The 24,205-nt window shown below is 39.7% G+C and overlaps 1 protein-coding gene across 1 annotated transcript in view; it reads right to left on the bottom strand.

Moving 5' to 3' along the window:
- NKAIN3 (sodium/potassium transporting ATPase interacting 3) overlaps positions 1 to 12,413 on the bottom strand; it is a 143,257-nt gene extending 130,844 nt beyond the window's left edge. The window contains exon 1 of the mRNA XM_007471476.1: positions 12,243 to 12,413. Coding sequence (XP_007471538.1) covers positions 12,243 to 12,413 — 171 coding nt within the window. The remainder of the gene's footprint in view (positions 1 to 12,242) is intronic.
- Between the last annotated feature and the right edge of the window lie 11,792 nt (positions 12,414 to 24,205).

Genomic DNA, 24,205 nt, shown 5'->3' with positions numbered 1-24,205 from the left:
AAGAAGACACTCTCACTTGAAAAATTAGAATGTACAATAGACATTTAAGTAATAATCAGTTCATGGTGTTAAAGTAGGTGAACTTCAACTGTCTATTTTTCTTTTTTTTTTTTTTTTCAGTACGCGGGCCTCTCACTGTTGTGGCCTCTCCCGTTGCGGAGCACAGGCTCCGGACGCACAGGCTCAGCGGCCACGGCTCACGGGCCCAGCCGCTCCGCAGCATGTGGGATCTTCCCGGACCGGGGCACAAACCCGTGTCCCCTGCATCGGCAGGTGGACTCCCAACCACTGTGCCACCAGGGAAGCCCTGTCTATTTTTCTTTTGACGGTTCTCTTTGTCTTTCTCTTTCTACCCTCAGTTCACTATGTAGCAGCTGCTTGAGTGTCCTGTTGCTGTCCATACCCTGGGAAAGATGTTGACAGTGCAGCAAACCACTGACCGTGGAGCATGTCTCTAATTGCAGAGCTAGTGAAAACCTTAGACAATGATTGAGGTGTTTCTGGTGTTAAACTTGCATTTTATTTTCTTCTTCACAGTTATCACTAACCAACAGCTATGATCTAATTTGGTGACACAGTCTTCATCAAGTTGATATGGGTGTCTGGTCTTCAGAGTCTCAGGGGACGAACTGAATTAATCACTTTTCAACCACGCTTATACTTTTTGGACATTAAAATGTTTCTCAAAGGATCGGGAAGCTTGATTAGCCTCTTGGTTTCCAGTTTTTTTAGATTATAAGTGTATAAACCAACTACATGAATTAGAACCTGTCATATTATCTGTCTTCTGGTCCCTCTTCTAGTGACAGGGGTTGAATGAGTGTTAATTTTATGAGATACACCGCCAATATCCTGAGCTTTTATCTCAGACACTCATTCCCTTGCTTCTAGTGAAGATCCATATTTGTAAATTTCTTTATAAGGATAATGCTTTTTCCTGTAATTTTATGTGCAATAAGTATATTCCTGTTCCATATGGCAGTGCTATTAATGATACAGAAGATATTTATCATGCCAGGTCATGAACCAGGAAGATCTCAAACTGAATGAAAAAAGACAAGCAATAGGTGTCATTACCAAGAGGAGAGAGACGTTAAAATTATTTGACACTACAGATAAATCAAAATGGAATTCTAAAAAATGTTCAAATAATCTACAGGAAGGCAGGGAAAGAAAATAAGGAAATGAAAAAAGTGTGAACAGAAAATACAAAATAAAATGTTAGATTTTAATCCTTAATATATCATGAAGCACATTAAATGTAAATGGTCTAAATACACCAATTAAAAGATAGAAATGGGAAGAGTGGATTAAAAAACATGACCTATCTGTATGCCATCTGTAAGAAACTCACATTAAAAAAATGACATAAGCAAATGACTCAGCTTATCATTTTCAATTCAGCCTGAGAATCTTTGTCTTTTATTGTCCAATTATGTTTATTTGATTAAAGATATATGTGTATTTGTTTCTATTATCCTTGCTTTGTATTTCTTTTTCTTGCCATCTCTAAGATTTTATTTCTACTTTCATCCCTCCTTTTGAAATTATCAGTTTTTTCCCATTTGATTTTATCCCCTTATTAGCTTCAAGTATATTAGTTTCAAGGCTTTATTACTTTTATTTAAATAATCACCCTAGACTTGTTAGCATATATACATAAGTTACCAGTGTCTAAAGTTAATCATCATCTTATCCTTTTTCTCAAACAATACAATCTTAGAACACTATGAATCCCCCAATAGGTATTTTTTACCTATAGTTTTCTATCTTGACATTATTATTGTTATTGTTTTATTCAGTCAATGTTTGTATCTGATTTACCCACATATATAACCGCTTCTTGCTCATCCTTTCTTCTTGTTTCTCAGACCTTCTCTCTGGGAAAACTTCTTTTTCCTGAAGAATATACTTTTAAATTTGTTAAATTGAGGGTCTCCTGGTGGCAAACTCTTTCCATTTGTCTTCACTTGAAAGTATCTTTATTTTACTCAAACATTTAAAAACATTTCTCATTAAATATATTTTACTTTCTGCACAATAAAAAATGTGCTGGATCCCAATGGTGCTAGTAAGAAGTGGGGTCTTGTTTCATTATGTTTCCTCTGAAGGCAATGTCCTCTTCCCATCCCTCCAACAGATTTAAAAATCTCTCTATGTTCTTGAAGTTTTTTTTAATAGGTATTTTTAAAAATTTATTTTATTTATTTTTGGCTGCATTGGGTCTTCGTTGATGCACACGGGTTTTCTCTAGTTGGGGCAAGAGGGGGCTACTCTTCGTTGTGGTGTGCAGGCTTCTTACTGCGGTGGCTTCTCTTGTTGTGGAGCACGGGCTCTAGGTGTACGGGCTTCAATAGTGGCACGTGGACTAAGTAGTTGTGGCTTGAGGGCTCTAGACTGCAGGCTCAGTATTTGTGGTGCACGAGCTTAGTTGCTCCGTGCAGCATGTGGGATCTTCCCGGACCAAGGCTCAAACCCGTGTCCCCCGCATTGGCAGGTGGATTCGTAACCACCACGCCACCAGGGAAGCCCTGTTCTTGAAGTTTTGACGATTGACTATGATGCATCTTTGTGTGAATGTTTTTAATTTATCTTTCTTGGTAAATTTTGGTCTTCCAGAACCTAATGATTGATGCTTTTCGTCGGTTCTGGAAAATTTTCAGCTAAAATTCTCTTCAAATAGTTACACTTGTTTTATTCTGCCTCTCTTTTTTCCCTTCCAGAACTCCATTCAGGCACGTAGAGCTTCTCATTCCATCTTCCTGTCTCTTAATCTTCTATATTTTCTAACTCTTGTTTTTCTGAATTGTGTTCTGTATAATGTCCTCACAAAATATTTTCCCATTCATTATTTTTCTCCACTCTTCCAAATCTGGTAAACCCACTCACTGAGTTTTTAAAAATTAATATTATATATATATATATTTTTTTTCTGTTAATTCTATTTGATTTTTTCAAATATGCTTAGTCATTGTGCTCTTTCCTTACCTAAAACCTCTCTTTCATTTCTTTGAGCATATTAATTCATGCTTATCTCATGTTCTGTGCCTGACTGATATCTTTGTGAGTCTGATTCAGCTATTTGATTATTCATTGCTTTATGGGTATGGCCCCTTGGTTCTTTGGATATTCTGAATTGTTGGTTGTGAATTTAGGTCCTTGGAACTTTATCTTTTAGAAATTTTATGATTTATTTTGAAGGCAGATAACCTCCAAAAGGAATTTTATTTCCTTTTGGATTTTCATTTGTATTTGCCAGGTGCCTGGAGACACTAATAGCCTACTACCACCACTTTAACTTAAATTCTTTACTTATATATTCTCTGGATTTCTCAAGTGATGTGAATTTAGCTTACAAATCTGTGTGAGGACTAATCTATTTTTGTGAATACTGAGGAGACATTTTAACTTTTTTCTACCTAGTAGCAAGGTTGGAGGAAGACAGTTCTGCTTGTCTTTAGGGGATGAGTCTGGGTCTACCTCTCACCTTCACTTTGAAGCTGTAGATGTGTGGGGTTCCAGCTTTATGAGAAGGGTCTTCTATTAGACTCCCAGCTTGGGCAGTCCTTCGGGATTTGTCTCTTCTTCCCCATTCTTTGAGCTTTGAAAATAAAGCTCAAGTTTAGAAGAATTTAGTGTCTTGTTAACTCACTGATGCAACTAAAACATCTTTTAAATCTGACATTTCCAGTTGCTTTTAACAGCAGTGATGTTCAGGGAAATTATTCTACCATTCTGCCAGAAATACATCTTCCAAAGATGTTTCTGATCTCAAGTAATATATTGCCTCTATTACATGTTCCTCTCATGGAATTTAAAAAAGTCTTACTTCAAGGAAACAAAGTTCCACTGATATGCTTTATTAGGAAACTGATGGCATAGGTCATCTCTGTATTTTGAGGCAAAGTGGGAACTTGTACTTTTCTAGTTCTCCATCAAGTAGTATTATTGTTTAATGCTAAACATCGGAACAAATAAAAGAAGAAATCCTCTTCGATAATAGTGATTAAAATTTCATTTTTCATGATTAAATTATGCATTTTTAGAAACTCATGAATCAGCCTTTGTTAAGTGGAAAAAATACTGCACGCTCTTTCTCATCATGTAAATATTAGAGGGCAAAACAGTCTGTGGCATAAGATATAATATGTTAATAATCCAGGGCCTGGGTCAGCTTATATTTGTATCAGATAGCATACATACAAAGAGTATAGCAGTGTTTTGCATAACGTATCTGTACAATAAATATTTGTCAAAAAAGATTCTCTTTTCTTCAGAAAAAGAAAAGAGACTTGTTTGAGAGAGAGAACTTGCAGTGAAAATATCTGGTGGGAAATCTTGCTTTAAATCATGATAGATTGAGTAAATAAAATGGGCATTTACTTGAGTTGGAGGAAATAAGGGAAATGGTTTGATAAGCGGACTGAGAGGGGTAACTCCTGAGCTGGGAAACACAGACATGAATAATGTAACCATCTGCATGGTAGATTTCTGCATTAATGTGATAAAAATGGTAGAACAAGCCTGATTATTCTTCCCTAAATTATTGAATTCTACATAACTTTTACATAGAAGGAGACATGGAGTTTTTATTTCTTTGTCTCCAATACAACCAGCACCATCTGTTTTTCCTCTTATAGCCATCTCGCCATGGCAACACATCTTGATTTACCAGCAAGATTGCAACTGTATGGCCAACTACATATAACTCTGTACTGCCGACCATGAATCCAGCAATTTTCTTTTTCTACCTTGGCTTTCAGAGTCCCCCTCCAGTGGCTGCATTGCTGCATTTTAGGGCACATCACAAGAGGAAAGAGGGTTTTTTAGCGAAAGGTGCCTTTTATCCCAGCAGCTGTCTCAGGGCTAGAAGGTCTCCAGCCGTTCTTTTGTGAAAGTTAAGACCTGGCTGGCAACTAAAAGTGTACATACTTGTCAAGAGCATTAGCTGAGACGTCAACATCAACATATCAAACCAGACAAAAGAGAAGCAGGAGAGCTGGCATTAAGTTCAGAAATAGCACGTTCCTTTTTCATTTGGTCCACCTTGTGCCATTCCCGAATGGCGTGACAGTTTAATGAGACTTGGACGCTTCTTTAGTCATTGAACAGTGACATCCTTAACAACGGAAATGTGAATGAATGAATTGCTCATCAAGATTGGACTTTCTCTCATCTCTATGGTTTAACTAAGAAGAGCTCGCAGGCGCTGCATTATGACAGATCGCCAATGCAAAGAAATCATTAAACTCTTCATCAGGGGATTATTAGATGCATGCTGTGAACAGCTTGGAAAAATTACAAACTGGTATTTTTCCAGTGGAAATCTGGAATCAGAATATTATCTTTATTCTAATAAGTACTAAATTAATCAGAATAAATCTTCAAATAAGCAAGAAAAGGAAGACATTGAGAAAGTAAAACACAGAAAATATTAGCACTGAGTGTGATATGTTAATGTAGGTCAAACAATGTTCAGCAAGGTCCTCACTCTGTATTTCCTCAACAACTGTGTCTGTGGCTCTATAATATTTAGTACATGTTGAATTCAATAGTTTTATTTTGGGTAAATGAATGATGTCCTGGATCCAGGCATAGGGAACCCGATGGAAAGACCCATCTCCTCAACTACTTTGGTATTTTGCAGGTAGTAGAACTGATTGAAAACATTTGCAAAGAAAGGTGATCAAAAAGATAGTTTGTCCACCCAAATAGAGTAAAGGTATAGCAAGTCTTTCCAAGAGAGATGTCACTCAAGCCAAAGATGCAGGATCAAATAAAATGCACACGTCGAGCAATATCTCTGGTATCAAGATTTGTCCACCAATATTTCAAGAATAAACAAACTCGGAACATTTCCCACCTGACTTCTGCATCCAAACGTCTTCTTGCTGAAACTACTGGAAAAGTGATGGGTTCGTTTTTACCATGATGTACCTCTGTTGTCTCTGAAGGCAACTCAACTTACCAACTTACTTCCAAAGGTCTCAAAACACCTGTTCAAATGTCCAAGTTTTCTGTCCTCTCTGACCTTTGTAGCATGAGTTAAAAGCTTATAAGTCAGAAGCAAGCCCTATTCTAGCACCAAACACTCAAACAAGGCAATACTAATTTCTCTTGGTTTTTTAGATTCTTCTCTTTTATAATAATTACTAAGGCACACATATAGGCACCATTCCCACAGCTCCTTTGATTTTCCTCTCTGTCATGGTTCAACTGCACTGATATTTGGAAACTAACTAGTCCCTGGCTGCAACAACAACAAAACAAAAACCCTATGGCCATATAACACTCTGTTCAAATTACAGAAGCCTGAACAAAACAGAAGCCTGAGCTGGAGTGAAGTTAGGGACCCTAGAGACTCATCCTTTGCCTTTCCTTCCTCCGTCCCACGCCCCCATCCACCAGGGAGGAGCAGCATTTGAAAAATACTAAAGTTGATGATGAAATTATATTCGCACATTCCAGGATAGCCACCGACAGAAGTTTTCTCTTCTTTAAATCATCATTCACTATGGGGCTTTGCGTAAACAACCCAATTTAAAAATGTTTGTCCTCTACTCTATGTCAAGGACTAAGTATGGGGCCAAAGTCCACCCAAAGCCCACAGTCAAGTTGAGGAGATTGGCAAATAAATCAGCCACACAAATACTGCAGAACCGCGAAGGGGAGAAATACGAGAGTGACAGAGGTAGTATCGGAGACTCCCGGCAGATCATCAGTAGCTCCAAAGTACTTCTGGGACAACAGCGTCAGGATTTATAAATAAAACAAGGAATTTACATTGTTCTGCTTGGCCAGCCGAAGATACATTTGACCTGTTCTTGTGCAAACTCACTCTCTTCCCCATCTTCCATACAAAGGAGATACTATTCTAAGAATCTGTAAAGATCCCTTACAATGTATAGCACATCTAATTTTATAGGAACACATTAAATGCACCAAAGTCTTTTAATTTGTGGAAAATGCAATGCTCGTTTTTGCCTCAGAGAAGTTGAATAAATATGACTTTTACCTTGAGAATCTTACTCTTTGAAAATTATTTCTGCTCGCCATCTCTTTTTTTTTTTGCGGTACGCGGGCCTCTCACTGTTGTGGCCTCTCCCGTTGCGGAACACAGGCTCCGGAGGCCCAGGCTCAGCTGCCATGGCTCACGGGCCCAGCCGCTCCATGGCATGTGGGATCTTCCCGGACCGGGGCACGAACCCGTGTCCCGTGCATCGGCAGGCGGACTCTCAACCACTGTGCCACCAGGAAAGCCCTCTGCTCTCCATCTCTTGATAAACATTGTTTAAAGGAACTGTACAGAATGTCTCAAATTCTAAATTCAATTCGGCCAATGTCAGTGATGTTCCAGGAACCAATTTAGGCGATGCCAGAGATTAAAATAGAAAAGGAGGGAAATCATTGTTTTCTTAAATGGGCTTTAGAACCTAGTAGGAGTCACAAGTCAAGTTCCTAAATGATGGAGCAGAATGAGATGAATGATGTAAGAGAGGTGAAAACCAAGTGCTGTCCTAGTTCAGGGAGGAGATGGAATTACAGCTTCTTGAGTGTTATCCACATTTTTCAGAGGAAAAGGGGGAATTGGTACGAAAGTGAAAGGGTAAACACCTTTTAAAGGCCATAGATTGACAGCAAATAGTGAATCACAGGAGAATGAGAAATATTTATCAACAAAAGTGACATGATTGGAGATACGAGAAAAGGGCAATGAATGTGGACATGCAAACTATAATCGTAAGAGTTTCTAGTAACTTGTTGGTTTCCCACACTAGCTCCTACCTCACTACTAATAGCATTTGCTCCTGCTTCAATTCATATATTCATTCTTTCAATGAAAACATATTAAGTGGCATGGTAGGCTCCAGAGGTACAAGGTGAGCAAAAGGAGACTCTTCTCATGAATGCTGCACTTCTAGAAACATGAGGATGACACAAGGTAAACGTGCAGATGTGAGTGTATGTATGCATTTGTACATGTAAATATAATCTCTCAAATATTTGAATTAAATTAATTTAAAGACATTTATCTAGAAGTACAGATCAATTTAAGGGAGAAGAAAGAGTCACACATAACGAGATAGAGATAGAAACTGGTAGGGGAAAACTTGGAGAAAGAGACAAGAAGAGGGTCCATCTGGATAAAGGAAAGGAATCAACAGGTTAGTCTAACGAAAAGAGGATTTGTTCATCATCACTCAAACTGTTTCAACACAGACTCATGTTGTCAAATTTCTGAACAAAATTTTTCCTTCTCAGGTGAAAATGCAAAAGTTTAAAGTGACCGTATCAGCTGCTAGCTGGTTTTACCTAGTAACATTATTTTCAAACTTAAAGGTTGTAGGCAGAAAGAAGAAGGGACATACCTGTTACTGAGGCTAGATTTTATGCAAGATGAAAACAAACACATGATATTCCTGGGTTTTACCCTGAGAAAACCATAATTCAAAAAGAGATAAGTACCACAATGTTCATTGCAGCTCTATTTACAACAGCCAGGACATGGAAGTAACCTAAGTGTCCATCGACAGATGAATGGATAAAGAAGATGTGGCACATATATACAATGGAATATTACTCAGCCATAAAAAGAAACAAAATTGAGTTATTTGTAGTGAGGCTCGCCACGGCTGGAGAGAGCTCACGTGCAGCGGGGAAGACCCAATGCAGCCAAAAATGAAATAAATTTACAAAAAAAAAAAAAAAAAAAAGGTCCTGAGGAACCTAGGGGCAGGACAGGAATAGAGACGCAGACGTAGAGAATGGACTTGAGAACAAGGGGACGGGCAAGGGTAAGCTGGGACGAAGTGAGAGAGTGGCATGGACATATATACACTACCAAATGTAAAATAGGTTGCTAGTGGGAAGCAGCTGCATAGCACAGGGAGATCAGCTCGGTGCTTTGTGACCACCTAGAGGGGTGGGCTAGGGAGGGTGGGAGGGAGACGCAAGAGGGAGGGGATATGGGGATATATGTATACGTATAGCTGATTCACTTTGTTATACAGCAGAAACTAACAGAACATTGTAAAGCAATTGTATTCCAATAAAGGTGTTAAAAAATAAATTAGAAAAAACCCCCAAAAACTTAGGTAGTACAGAGGCCAAAAGAAAAGGAGGGCACTGGGGAACAGACTACCGAATTGGACTGAAAGATGTGGGAGTTTTGCGGCACCTCATTTGAGAAAGGGAATTCCCAACAGCTTTTTTACTGAGTGTCTGGGTGAGGACATGAGCTCTTCCTTAAGGGCCTTGTACGTTTCATCAAACTTTAGGGAATGCTATAAAGTTTACAAGAAAAATGAGAGCATTAACATAATCTATAAAAATTTATTCACTCTTATAGTTAATGAAATGTTTTCAAAACCTGTTTAATATCTCTAAAAGGAGTCTTAGGTAGAGTGGACTTTTGCAATTAAATATGTGGAAGGAAGCACAAATAATGTCTAATAATAGTAAAATATTACTCTTGTGGTTTCTTTTTCCCTATAATTTGTTGGAAACTGTTTCATAAGAAAGGAATACTTTTTAAGAGGAAGTTAAATCATCTATAATCTACATCTTGACTAGCTTACAGTTCTCTTTCCCACGTTCCTCTCTGTTATTTGTCTATTATTTGTGTATATTAAAAATTGTAAACACACAAAAGTGCATGGTTACATCCAGTTTGTTTCACTTAACATAATATAAAATTTTCATGTTGTTAGAGTTGTTGCAACCACAATTTCCCCAGGTACATTTTATTCCACCAGGGTGACAATGCCGTAATTTACTTTATATTTTTATTCCAATGGGAATTTTTTTCACTAACATGCATTGAGCACGGGTGCCAGTTGCTCTGGGAAGCATGTGGACCCAGGGATGAAAGGGATGCAGAGCTGGTCCTGGTGCAGCGCGAGGACCCCAAGCAGAGAGGCGCCAGGGTGCTCTGATGGCAGTGACCCCCGGCTGGAGGCAAGGGCTGAACTGAGTGCTGACAGGGAGGTTAACAGATTGGAAACCGTAAAACTATTTCCTCAGCATTACCTTCCTTAACAAATGTTCCCAAGTCCTGCACTTGTAGTTCAGCAAAATGTGAACTATGTTTCAAATAGTAAAAGGCTGAACATATTTTCAGCTCATTTATTAAAGCTCAACTTTAACTGTAGCAGGTTTACTTTGCATACTCATGAGGAATAAAGGGATTATCAGAGAAACGGGAATCACCTTTTGGTCGCTGCAGAAATTCAACTCCTGTTCACGTAGGTCCAGGTAAGCGCATGGGAGTGGATGGTTGGTACAAGATGTACGACCCAAGGGATCACAAACCAACGGAGGTTGTGTTTTTATCTTCAGCTTTAATTAAAAGATTTAGAACCCAAGACTTCGTATATTCGAAGTGTGGGATGTGGACCCACAGTATTAGCAGCACCCGTGAGCTGGTGAGTACTGGTGAGTACTGCAGAATCCCAGGCCTCACCAAGAGCTACAGAATCTGAACCCACATTTTAACATGATTCCCAGGGGACTTGTGTGCACCTTCAAATCTGAGAAGCAGTGCCTTAGAGACCTCCTTCCTCGTGACCGACTGCCACGCAGTGTGCCAATCCCTGTGGCCATGGAAACAGTCAACCCGGGACTCTCCTTGCAGCTTGAAGCCCAGTGATAGCTGACCCTTCATACCGGGTTTGCTTGTGGGTGATCAGAGAGCAGTTTCTATCACGTGTTTAGACCATCACTGAGCTGGTGGCCAGGGGCCTTGAAATTCTACAAGCATTTTAAAGCCAATCCAAACAACAGAAATGTAATCACTAAAGTCATGAAACGCAGCCTTCTGTTCTCCTCACCACCAGCCTAGTGGCCTCTGAGTTCTCCCTTCCGAAGAGAAATGAATAAATAGGAAAAAGCCCCTGACTGTCAACTGAGGCTGCCATAAGCCAGGGACTTATTTTTACTAAGTATTAATGATATGCCTCCTGGGAATTCCCCAGCAGTCCAGTGGTTAGGACTCGACGCTTCCACAGGTTCGATCCCTGGTCGAGGAACTAAGGTCCCGCATGCCGTGCAGTGCGACAGTAAACAAACAAACAAATAAAATGCCTCCTGATACAACGTTCTTTTAGTTACCTTTGCTTTTGGCAAACACATAAAGGAGAAAAGCGAACCTCTGAGGCCTGGAGGGAAGGAGATATGGTCCCATGTTAATAACCCACCAGGAGGGCTTCCCTGGTGGCGCAGTGGTTGGGAGTCCGCCTGCCGATGCAGGGGAGGCGGGTTCGTGCCCCGGTCCGGGAAGATCCCACATGCCGCGGAGCGGCTGGGCCCGTGAGCCATGGCCGCTGAGCCTGCGCGTCCGGAGCCTGTGCTCCGCAACGGGAGAGGCCGCAACAGTGAGAGGCCCGCGTACCCCCAAAAAAAAAAAAAAAAAAAAAAAAAAACACCAGGAGATACCAGAGGGAGATAAACCAACGGAGACCTCTCCAAGGACAGGGGTGAAGTCACCACGCAACCAGTGCTGGAAAATTCAGGCAACTCGGATCATTAGGGACACTAGCAAGTCACTCAAAATGTATCTGATCATAGCAGCTGCTGGTGCCATCGTGGGGCACAACTGTAACTCATTAACAACCTCTCCCTCGTCTGACTTCTTCAAACGAGTCCCTCAATCCATCTTTAGACCTTAGATATCAATGATGAAAGGGGCTGTCTCTGATGGAGGCTCAGCTGCACCAGATCTTCACAAATCCACTTTCCTCCCAGGCATCAAACACGAGATAATAGAATATTCATTGTTCATTTAAAACCATATGCTCCATTGGCACAAATCCCATCGTTCAATATTTAAAGCTGCGGTGGATCCCCTGATATCCGCTGTCAGAATCCTCAGGATAGCGTGTAACGGCAAGACTTAAACATCTACTATTGTATTTCCTTTTGTTACCTTTTCCAACGTTTTATAAGCTTATGTTTAAATAGAATGAAATTATAGAAAATATTTCACCCAGAGGCAATCCAGAAACTTCTGATTTAAAATAGTGTCTGGTTCATACTCATGACACGGCCTTTTCGAATTCATACAGTGATTATGATGAAGACACCAAAACAGTGAAAATTCAGAGAAGTGCAACACAGACAAAGGGCCAAGTACAGAATCTGGGAGAAATAATCACTGGTACAACTGGGTCCAAAAGCACAACTAGTACCCATTTGTGCTTTGTTATTTGGAAACCATGCAAACCTGCAACTGTGGATATAGATACCCAGATGCTACTACTCGCAATCACCTCAGCGTCTTCACCATGTACTCCTGAGATCCGAAATGCAAGATTCAAAGCAACTCTGAAACTAGCTTCTGCTTTCTCAGGTAGACAATGTAAAGCATCAGCTTTGCCACCATCAGTGCTTTTTCCTACATCCATTCCAACTACCATGCTCAGAAAATGACTGCGATTGCAATATGAGTGGTCTGATGAAGGTCTCTTGTACCTTATCCTCTAATTCTGAGATGGATATGGGCATGAGAGTAATGCATTAACCTGCTGTAGACAAAAGTAGGAATAGGACAAGCCCTGGAAGCAGTGCATGCTGGGGAATGTAGTTTTTCTACATAGATTGCCAGCCATCCAGCAGCAAATAGCCTGTCTGCTTGCAAAAAATCAGGTTTGGATGAGTGTTTATACTCAAGGAAATATACATTAAAGTAATAATTAGTAATTTGGATTGCTCAGATTGGCAAAACATATAAAGGCTGACAATATTCAGTATTGGTGAGGGTGTGGAGAAACAGGCATGTTTATATATTTTTGGTAAAATTTATACTGCCTTTTTGGAAAATAATTGGACTTCCACTAATTGGATAAATATTCATATATCCTTTGATTGAATAATTTTACTTCTAGGAATCTATCTGACTAAAAAGACATTTTGCTCACATATGCAAAATGCTTTATGTATATAAAGATACACACGGCAGTGTTGAGTATAATAGTATAAAAACTGGAAACAAAGTTAAGTGTCTGTCATTTGAGAAATTTTTACATAAATTATTGCATATCAATCCCAGAAGGTCATTAGATAGAATAAGATAGATCATACTCACTTAGTTAAAAGATGTGCTCAGTGCAAATGACCTAATTTAAAAAGTAAGTTGTGGAATAGTATCTGTGTTATAGTTTGATTTAAGTAAGAAAATTTAAAGGTTGGTGTATACACCTATTTATTTTAGTTTGCCTAATCTCTGGATCTTAGGAAATGTGTGCTTCATATAAATGTTATAAATAGTGTAATGCATGGGAGGTGTGGGAAAATACACAAACAACTTTAAAGAAGCTAAACCTTGAGGAACCTTATTTTGGGGAAAGATCAGGCTGCAAAAGGAATCCTAATTATTTGTGCCCTATGTATCTATATTTTTCAAATGAGCCTTTAATACTTTTGTGATGAAAAATAAAAAATAACACCTTAAGGAAATACAAACGCATAAAGTTTTAAAGTGGTTATGTCTGAATATTCAGATTCTGGGTTTAAATTTCTTATATATTTCCGTATTTTCCAAATTTTCTATAGTGAAGACATAATAACATTATAATCACAAAACGAATCTTTTAAATTTAGCATGCCAATTTTGTTTCTTTCATCATAGTAAAGAAGAAAAAATAACTTGGAAAAAAGCACACAAATAGTAACAGTAATTCCCTTTGGTTAATGACACCCAGGATAATTTTTTTGGTGTGCTCCTATTTCACGGCAGTTAAGACATTTTCTCTATGTTATAGTTTTGATATAAAATATCAAATAAAATACTGATAAAAAATAAAAACAAAAAATAAATGAAAACCTTTGAAACTCTGGGAGATGCAGGCCAAAACAGTTATACATTACCAGACACCTAAAATGGAAGGAATGTCAAAATGGAAAAAGGAATTAAATTCAGGAAACCAGTTTTCTGTGTACCAAGGATGTTACAAATTGGCAAAGACTTTGCCGAAGTATCTAATTAAAGAGCCTACATAAAGCAGATAAAAGATTAGCATTTTCTCTGGGTGCTAAAAGTATGGTGCCCAGGAACTGCTGCATTCTAGACCAACGTGACAGACAATTCCGGGCATTTATGGCCATGCGTGCTCAAGCCCCATCTGCGACTCTACTAATCCCAATAGGGCTCTGCAATGTTGTCAACGGTGTCTCCTATGGGGCCCTCAGAGGCAGTGCCACCTCTGAGCCACTGTTTATATAGAAAATGAAGGCATGGTCCATAGAGTGAAGTTTCTAGAATTCTCCTACATGCTCCTTCTGGAACGGGCATGGAAGGAAAATGACTGATCTCTAAATTCTCTAGACATTAAAGGAGCAGGGTGGACCAAAGGAAGGCTAGAGGCCTGGAATGCTAGCAAAAGCCAGCAGGCGACAAACTGGTTCAGAAAAACAACACGAGTGTGGAACCTGCAGCATCACCGGTAGGTAATCTCAGGTAACAAGATGGTTTGCTACAGAAGAAAGCAGGCTGATGGCCACACAGAAACTTTTCTTCTAATGTACGTCTTTGCTGAAGAGATCACCCAATCAAGTATGAGTCATCTCACAGAGACTCAATGGTGAAAGTAAAAAACTCGCCTGTTTAACTACATGCAAAATATTACATGATGTTTAGGTGTATACACTTACTGAAAATAAACAGGAAAGCAAAGGACAGAGGAAGTAACACTGTAAAGGTGCCTGGAGAACATTTAACTGTTCATTGAGGGTTCTTTCTAAAGTTTGGTAGTGGGTGTACGGGTATATACGATAACTTTTTTTTAAAACATAATTCCATGTGCTTTGAATATTGCAAAAATCATTGAAAATTAAAGCACTTAGACTCCAGATCCCCTGCCTCACTCCATGCAGCAGAATGATTGTCCCTTCTCAATTCTGGTAGATGATGAAACATTTATCCTTTGGAGATGAGGACAAAATTTAGCCTGGGTAACACAAAGTCTTATCAGTGGCAAGGCTCCCGTAAAGAAAACCAGAGGTCTGAAAATCCACAAACCTGATATTACAAACTACCACTTCCCTAGTTTTCTTCCCAAGTGGGGTCTCAGAACAGTGGGAGCTGGGGCTTCACTCTCTGGGCAAGAGTCTCTCTGAGGGATTTGACCGGACCAAGAGAAAAGATCCAGCAATGCAGCCATCTGGGTCTTCCCCCAGGGCAACAATCTGGCCAGAAAACTTTATAGTAAAGTCCACAGGCGGTGAGACCCACCCACAGGCATGGAGATTCGTATTAGCTTGCTCTTAAGTGTGAGCAGGCAGTCAAGGATCATAACACATCTTTAACATAAAAGACTTCAAAAAATTTTAAAAAGGAACTCAGAAGAAAGAAACAGCATAGAGAGAAGAAAAGTCCACAGTCATAATAGGAAACAACCCAAACCTATCATTTATATTCTTAGAGATAGAAAAGAAGATAACATTTATAAAGCAAGAATAGGCACTAAGGAGGAAGCACTAAGCAACATAAAAAAGAACTTTCCGGAATTTAAAAGCATAGCAGTAATAGAAAACTAGGAAGATAAATTTGAGAAAATATCTCAGAAAATATAATGAAAAATAGGACAATAGGAGAAAAGCGATGAGAGATACAATACCCAAATAATAAGAATTCCCAAAGAAACAACAACAAAAAACCCAAAGTAATTTAATAAAATTTCTCAGAGCACAAGAACGAGTTTCCAGATGAGAGATCCTTCTCTCGAATCAAGGGCTCAGCAAAATGGATGAAAATTACCCTAACAAGCTACACCATTATGACATTTCAGAAAGAATGTTCTAGAAAAAGAAGGTTCTATTCTTCTTTTTTGGGGGGAGGGAAGGTTATATAAATATACAAAGGATGTAAGCTCACAATGCCGTCGGACTTCAAGTTCATTTATGTTGTCAGAAATGACAGGAATTTCATGGCAGGACACACTCTGAAACCACTTTCTTTTGGAACTCTCTTTAAGATTTATTGTATAGGGAAAAAAAGACGACTATAGAGTTACTTCATAATAGGAACTACCTCTGCCAATGACATGCTTAGTGATCAAGCCAGACCTACAATTTTCTGAAGTTCCTCAGGGCTCTCTTTTCCTGTCCCTTCTCCCTGTGCTCTGACACCTGCTTTCCGTCAGTGAAAGCATCTCCTGGCGGAGACCCTGGACTCAGGGAGGCTGGGCTGTAATCACAGTCGCCATCACTACGAGGTGTGGTACAAAGACTACATAGCTCTGTCCTTGACCTTGGCTTCTCTGAGGTTGTGTCAAAAGTGAAAATTATCCTGCACTTCAGCAAAGGCATTGTTGAGTCGAAGCATCTTTCAAAAGCAACCTGATCAAAGGTGCCCCAGAAAGCAGAAGTTAACTCTCAAAGTTACCAGCTTCGCTTCATAGCGACTAGACTCTTGCACGTTTTCAAACAGGATTTATCTTCTGAGATTCCTGAGAAAGTCATAACTACAGTCGTCCCTCAGTATCCTAGGGGGACCCCTGCCCATGGGATCAATATATGATGACCCACATAAAACATGACCTGCACAGTTCAAACCCATGTGGTTCGAGGGTCAATCGAGTCTCTATGAAACTGCACACTAACGCTCAAAGGAATTGCTGATTGAGAGCTGTTGGATGAAAAATATAAAAGAGGGAAACTGATGAGAGCATTACTGGATATAATAAGATGCAATTAGCGAGAAGTGGCCAGGAGTATATATATGAAGCCAAACTAAGAAAAGGAGAGTCTTCCTGGTGAGTGAGACTGGAGTAGAATTTGTTTCTAACCGAAGCCTTATTATTACTCGTGGCACCTTAAAAAGATGCTGAGCGCTTTACAGCAGTGGCAGCACCAAGGGTGAGATGCCTTAGAACCCCAAGAACTTCTACTGGTTTCCTCTCCTGGCCAACATAAACACAGAACTAGGTAAGTGGAGAAAAATCATATAGAATATAAACAAAGGTATCTTTTAAAAACACTTTGCCGGTACACTCTAAGTAAAATGAGTGTATTTACTTGACAAATAGAACTTCAAAACAAATTCCTTATCTCTTCCTTCCAAGTAGCTTGTTGTCCCTGGGTCCCAGTTATATAAAAATTCTGAAGCAGCCCCTGGACATACTAGCATTTGGTCTCCATTTGAAATGTGCCCTACCCAGAATTTATTCTAAAGTACAGGCATAAGGTAACGATTCATCTTTTCTTTCTCCTTCCCGAAATGCGGTAGTGCTTACTGCAAAAGCCAGCTTTTGAGTATGTGCTGCCATGTATGCATGTGCTTGCTCCCGAATGAGATGGGCCCCTCTTCTGATGATTACTGCTTAGATCTTCTCTCTCCTGCTGGGAAGGCAGAACTCAGCGACACTGAACTAAGTTCACAAATCACGTCTCTTCCTCTGTGAGCATCGGGAATATTATTGGAATGTAGGCTGAGAATGGTTTGGACTGTATATAAAATGTATTTCAGTTTGGGGGAAATGAACGGAGGTTTATTGCCACTATTCCAATATCACTTAAGAGAATGTGAGCAAGTTACCTCTCTAAACTCTGCTTCATTTGTCAAAAGAATTTAATTCAGGAGACAAGAAAAAGTAGCGACTGTTTCAAGAGGGTTTTATAGGTTCTTCCAGAGACAGTTTCATGGTCACAGAACCTGTTCCTGCCATGTTTCTCCAGGCCTGGCCAGATGTGTCCATGGATCCACCACTTAGAACATCCAGGAAACAATCACTGCTGTTCTACTGGTCCCCTTATCCAATTTCTACCAAGAATATGCTAACAGCAAAAGCAATTCAGTAAATCCAATTGATTAGGTTCCATAACAGGACATATATTAACATCATTGTTAAATTTATGCTCGACATGCTAAGTGTTTAATAACTGTTCTGTATGTTTATGCCTTAAAAAATATATATATATATATTTATATATACTTCAGCTCTAGTAAGGAAAGCAACTGAATCATGCTTCCCTTCCCTTCTTCAGTTAGAAACCTGGCACCATGGGTGTTTGCAGCCTTGCCTTCTGAAGGCGTTATAATGATAAATTGATTTTTAAATGAAATTTACTCTTAAAATGTTATAAACATTCTTTATCATGTTCCAAATGGCTCCACTTATAGGAATGTTCCCAAAATATTTAGGGACATTTTCTTGAAAATATTAATGCATGTCCAAGAATTCATAGATATGTGTGTCTATACCTGTGTATACACCTATGACATATGTCATATGACTTGTATATGACAGAAGCAGCACATACACTGTGACATATGTTACTGTCACTTCAATAAGATGAGCAGTAGTATGGATTTAATTCAGTGCTCATTTGTTAGCTCTATCAATTTTGGATGCAAAGAGGAATCACTCAGCGTTAACTGAATGGTGGTAATGACTCCATCAAGACAGCCCAATTCCAAGTATTATAAATAATGCTACCCCCGTAAACAAAGCATGCACACAATCAAATCAATTTGAATTTCAATATACAGCTGCAATGAGTGGAATGTTATTCGTCTAGCTGTGTTTCACAAGCTGCTTATGAATACTTCCTTTGGGACCATTCTGTGGTACTTTCAGAAAATCAGAAAACATACAAAGAAAGAAACAACAAATGGAATGTTATTACATCTCTGCCAGGAAGAAAGAAGAATTTTCCTGACAGGGAGAGGCAGAAAGTAGAAAAATAGAGGTATCTGTTAGACCAGTGGTACTCAAAGTGTGGTCCAGAAGCCATAGCATCAACAAATGGAAATTCTTCTAACTTCTGTTAGAAATAGAAATGCCTGGGCCCCGCCCCATTCTTGGGTGGTGCCCAGCACCCTGTGGTGGCAAAAGCCCTCCAGGTAATCCTATATGCTAAAGTATGAGCACCGCTGTGTTGGGCTACCAGTGATAAGAAACAGCTGATGATTTTTACAGTTCACATGTGAGACTCGTCCTATGTCAGTTTTAGGGGGTTGAAAAAAATACATTTAATTATGATCAAAGTGACATAATTTCCAACTACTAAATGAAGTGTGGATTGGGGTGATTTCATAACTCAGCAATATCCACATTGTGAAAGAGGAGCTGCACTACGGACTCTGGCCAGAGGGGGAGCTGTTCTACTTATTAGTGTTCCTGTTGGCTGGTCTTTCTTCAAAGGGGTCCGCTGTTCCATCCCACCTGGCCTGGGTCGCACTAACCTTCAAAGGAAGCAACTCCTCCCGTATACGGTTGTTGTTTAGCTTGGAGCCGAGCTTCCTGAGCACACCCATTTGAACACACATATTGGAATCAGCCTACTAAGGGGGAAGAGCTTTCATTTCATGACCATGGTGCTTAATAGAGTGGCAGATGCAAGGCAAGAAAGTCATCAGAGAATAAAGAGAGCCCGCAGAAAACTCAGGAGCTGGGCCAAGCTCCACCCACCTTTCTCATTTTCATGAAGTTGCCGTGGCGATGATGATGCCCCCTGAGGGCACAGACCATCCTTGCTGGGGGACCAGCAGGGCCCTCTGAGGATCCCTCACTCTCCAGCACGCTCCCGTTCTCAATTTCAATCTGCCTTCTTTCTTTTGTGTCTAAGACCTTGCAAATTTAGATGATATTACAGAATAACTATTATCATAACTTTGTTCTCCATAGTTTCATGGTGGAGGAGTTCTGTTTGCTGAGTCCAGAGAGAAAAGACTTAAAAGATCTCGGCGTAAGGGGAAGAGAGGGTGGGAGAGGGAAGGAGTGGGAGTTTGGGATTAGCAGATGCAAACTATTATATATAGAATGGGTAAACAAGAAGGTCCTACTGTATAGCGCAGGGAACTATATTCAATATCCTGTGATAAACGATCATGGAAAAGAATATGAAAAGAGAAGATACATATGTGTATATATGTGTGTGTGTGTGTGTGTGTGTGTAACGGAATCACTTTGCTGTACAGCAGAAAGTAACACAACATTGTAAGTCAACTGTATTTCAATAAAATAAATTTTTAAAAATCTAAGCATAATTACCATTCGTGGGAATATAATGTGAACTACCGATTTATACATATGGACTTTTTCTCGCTATATAAGTAATGATCAGGGTCTCAAAGAAAAGGGAAAACAATTTAAAAAGTTTAAGAAGCTCCAAAGACTCACCTATAAGGGAAAAAAGGTGTGGAGAGAAAGAGAAGAGTTTACTGAGGTTTCAAAGTGGAGAAACTCTGTCCCCCAAATGTAATTATGTTCCTCAGAGAATGACTCCCCCCAGTCCAAACATCCTGAAACACTTGTTTGGGAGGCGGAATCTGAAGATTCCACCATATAAGGGCCTCCCAGCTCAGGGGGCTAAGGTGACGCCAAGCTAAATGAGAAAACAGGAGAATTTTTAATTTTCTTTTTGGTGTCACCATATGGAATTCCAATCTAATTTTTCCAATTTGTTCCACTGCAGCTGGGCCATGCTATAACATACCAACAGTTGTTAACAGTTCTAGTTATTACAGGTTAAAATTCCATCTTTTTACATTTTTTTTCCCTTGAGATAATCACACTTTTTTTTTTTTTTTTTTTTTTTTTTTTTTTTTTTTTTTTTTTTTTTTTTTTTTTTTTTTTTTTTTTTTTTTTTTTTTTTTTTTTTTTTTTTTTTTTTTTTTTTTTTTTTTTTTTTTTTTTTTTTTTTTTTTTTTTTTTTTTTTTTTTTTTTTTTTTTTTTTTTTTTTTTTTTTTTTTTTTTTTTTTTTTTTTTTTTTTTTTTTTTTTTTTTTTTTTTTGATTTTTGGGGATAGGAGTTTATTAATTAATTTATTTTTATTTTTGCTGCTTTGGGTCTTCATTTCTGAGCAAGGGCTATCTCTAGTTGTGGCAAGTGGGGGCCACTCTTCATCACGGTGCAAGATAATCACACTTTAACAGGGTATAAGTTACATTTTCTGTGGAGCCTTTCCTGAACAAACTATAAATTGCAGCTCCCTTGCCAAACTCCTCTTTTATTTCCTGTTTCTTTTCTCCTACGGCGCATTTCATCACTCCAAAATTACATATTTTACATTTTTATTTGAATTATTTTTTGTCTCCCCCACTAGCATGTCAGAGATTTTTGTTTGGTCAACTCTTGTAACCACAGTGGCTAGGAGAGTGAGTGACACAGGGTAGACACTGAAAGATTTGTTGAAAGAATAAATAAATGAATATTCTAGGTGGTGATAATTCCTAGACCTAAATGCTGACTCAACTGTGCCAGAATGTAAAGCATTGAACACAATGGTGATATGGGATGTGAAGTACGAGTTTTCATACACAGGCCCTCAAATCTCACTACCTCCATCAATTTAGACACTTTACTTAGAACGAGGAGACTCCAGAAACTGCTGGGGAGAGCTGCCACAGTCAGGCTACATTGGTAAAATTCCTCGCAGAATGGAATTGAAAGGCAGAGCCAGACCACTGAGTGATTACAATTGTACTCACTACCAAAATATTTCCAATATGGTGTTCATCCAGAGATGCTGAAATGCTGACACAAACACACACACTACAAAGCTATGTATCATCACAAAACCAATGCAAAATGCTGAGCCTGCCTGCCAGGGATGCTAATTCTTCAAAAGATTAGCTTCCTAGCTCTATGAAAACATGGATAATTATAGCATGATGTTTATTATGCTGTAGCTAGCAAAGCACACATTCATTATAATGCAGTTTTCTCCCCTTGGGGCTTCGGTGCAAATATAGACGTTATACTTTGGACAGGATCACGAAGGCACAGAGCCTCAGTCTGGGGGATTAAGCAGGGGATGCTTGGCAGAACTGACCGCGGCCTTGGCGTGGGTGAGTGGCTTTGTCTCTCTGCCAGGCCTTGATGTCACCTCCCGACGCCACGAGGCTGGACTTTCCCCTCAGCTAACAGTCATGGTCAGTGTGATGACAAGGTACATGCGAGACGATCACCTCATTTCTCAAGGATGTTACTGACAAACAAGAGTTAATAGAGCCAGACTGAGCCGTGATCACAAAAGAAAGCATCAGATCAGGTGTGTTAACCAAAGAACAGATGCCAAAGATAGAAGAACGTGTCCACTGGGGCTCACAAGTAAATTCTAAATGACAGAGTGTTTCCCCAGACACGTGGAGGTGAGGTGTCTTCAGTCCCTGCTTCATTACTGTCACCTGAGGGGACTGAGCAGTCATGAAGACCCTTGGCAGGATGCGCTGCATGCAGGGCTGATCCAGACTTCCAGGAGGAAGCGTGATTTGTGCAGCTGAGAGTAGCACTCCCACCAGGAAGGTGGGCAGTGAGGCACGTGCCCAGCCACTCAGAATCCGGCTATTTCCCTTCAATCTGTCTGCTCCTCTCCAATCAGACCAGGCACCATCTGAGCAGGGTGTTGGGAGAAAAACACCACCAGCTAGTCATTAACTTCAGACCATCTCTATGTCAGTGCATCTTAAACTACTTGGTGGGTCTTTGTATTCCTTTATTGCTTTACTCAGAAAAAATGATACGCCACCTACTCTGCATCAGTGAGTGGGCTGGGGATGCAGGACGTCATGAGCCCTGTCCTTGAAGAGCTCAGGATAGTTGGGAAAACTGACTTGTGATTAGATCCTTACAGTACACGGTGAGAGTGCTGCCATTATGATTAAAAAATATAAACATAAAAGACCCAGTGGGCTGGGAGTGCAAGGAAGGAGTGATGAAGACTCTCTAAGTATGAAAGGAAACAACTTATGAAACATGGATAGAATTCATATGATGCTTTAAGGATAGATAGGTAAGTACCATCCCACGAGACATGTTAGGCAGATTTAGTGGAGTGTGGTGTGCTGAACAAGATAGAAAGAGATGGAAAGACAGAAGGCACTTAACATGCATAATCACCTAATGTTCGTGACATACTAAAGGGACAGGAGGAACCATCAGGTATCTGGTGACCTGTGGGTGTGTTCGTTAGGGGTGTTTGTTATTGCATCCCACAGAGAGACCACGTGTTTTAGGCTCAGAAACTGTCTATCTCTGGCCCCCTGAGTCTGGTCCTCATAACTGCACCCTCAGTGAGGAAAGCTGATGTGGCAGACAGAAGATATGAATGGGATGCAAACCAGGATTCTTGAAGTGTGGTTCCTTATTGAAGTGAACAGACTTTTCTTAGGTGGTGAAGGACTGAATTTAAACAAAACTCAAAACCAGAAAATGGAGAGTTGAGAAAAAAGCAGAATGCAGTACTGTTTGCATTTTCTTACACTTGAAGGGAGTTTATTTGCAGAGGAAAACAATTTTCTAAGTTGTTTTAATAATTAGTCTTTCTAATCCAAGAACCAACAGCAACAGCATCAGTGAAGAGCATCACGTTCTGCTCTGAATTCACACGGTCATCAGACATCTGCCAAGATATCAGCTCTTAAGGTCATAAGATAAAGACCTAACTTTAAAAGTTCCTTGAGTTTGGTTTCTGGTTGAGCTTAGACTCTCTGGCCTATTTAATGGAAGTTATGCAAGAAGTATATTTACTACAGAAACTTGTCAAAGAGTTTGGGACAGAGAGGTAGAAACAGAAAATGGTTCCAGCGCCTGAGTCACGTTTCAGGGTCACTTCCTGTCCAGGAGTAACCGACTCTCTTGAACTTGCCTAATCATTCCCTCCCCCCATTTCACTGCTCAGTTATTGTTCCATTTGTTTGCAGTCCTAAGTTCTATGACTTTACTGTAAGCCATCTCAAACCTTTTTGAACGTGGTGAGTCAACGCATTTAATAAAGGCAAACTAGTCAGTGCAATGTCATCAGAGCAGGGCTACAGCCAAACCAAGTGAAATCCGGACTGGCTGGTGCTAGAACTTGTAGACAAAGCTTCTAGCATCACTACCAAGATTGTGGGATTTGTTCACTTCATAGGAAAACATCAAGAGCCCAGCTTGACACTTGTGACTCCAGTGCTTATTCTGTATTGGGTTATAACTCTCATCAGCCCTCCAGCCTGTACTGAAAGCGTAAGAGGATGTGTCTACTTTATTCTCACAGTAGGAGGCAGAAAGGAACAACGTGTCAGTAAGATTTGTCTAGAATAACTACAGAAGGCCTTAGTGGGTTTCGGGGAATTTTTTTTTTCCTTTTAAATTAAAGAAATTTCAAGGTTATCATGTAAGAATGCCACTCTCACTTGCATCCTGATTTGCCTTCTTGGATAGCAGAGAAAAAGGCTGAATTACAGGAAGAGGCCAAGAACCGTATTCAACCCTAGGTATGCCC

Source organism: Lipotes vexillifer, unplaced genomic scaffold (assembly GCF_000442215.2).
Source record: "Lipotes vexillifer unplaced genomic scaffold, Lipotes_vexillifer_v1.1 scaffold165, whole genome shotgun sequence".
NCBI lineage: Eukaryota > Metazoa > Chordata > Mammalia > Artiodactyla > Lipotidae > Lipotes > Lipotes vexillifer.
The sequence above is the reverse complement of the archived record's forward strand: the minus strand, read 5'-3'. Positions and strand labels throughout refer to the sequence as shown.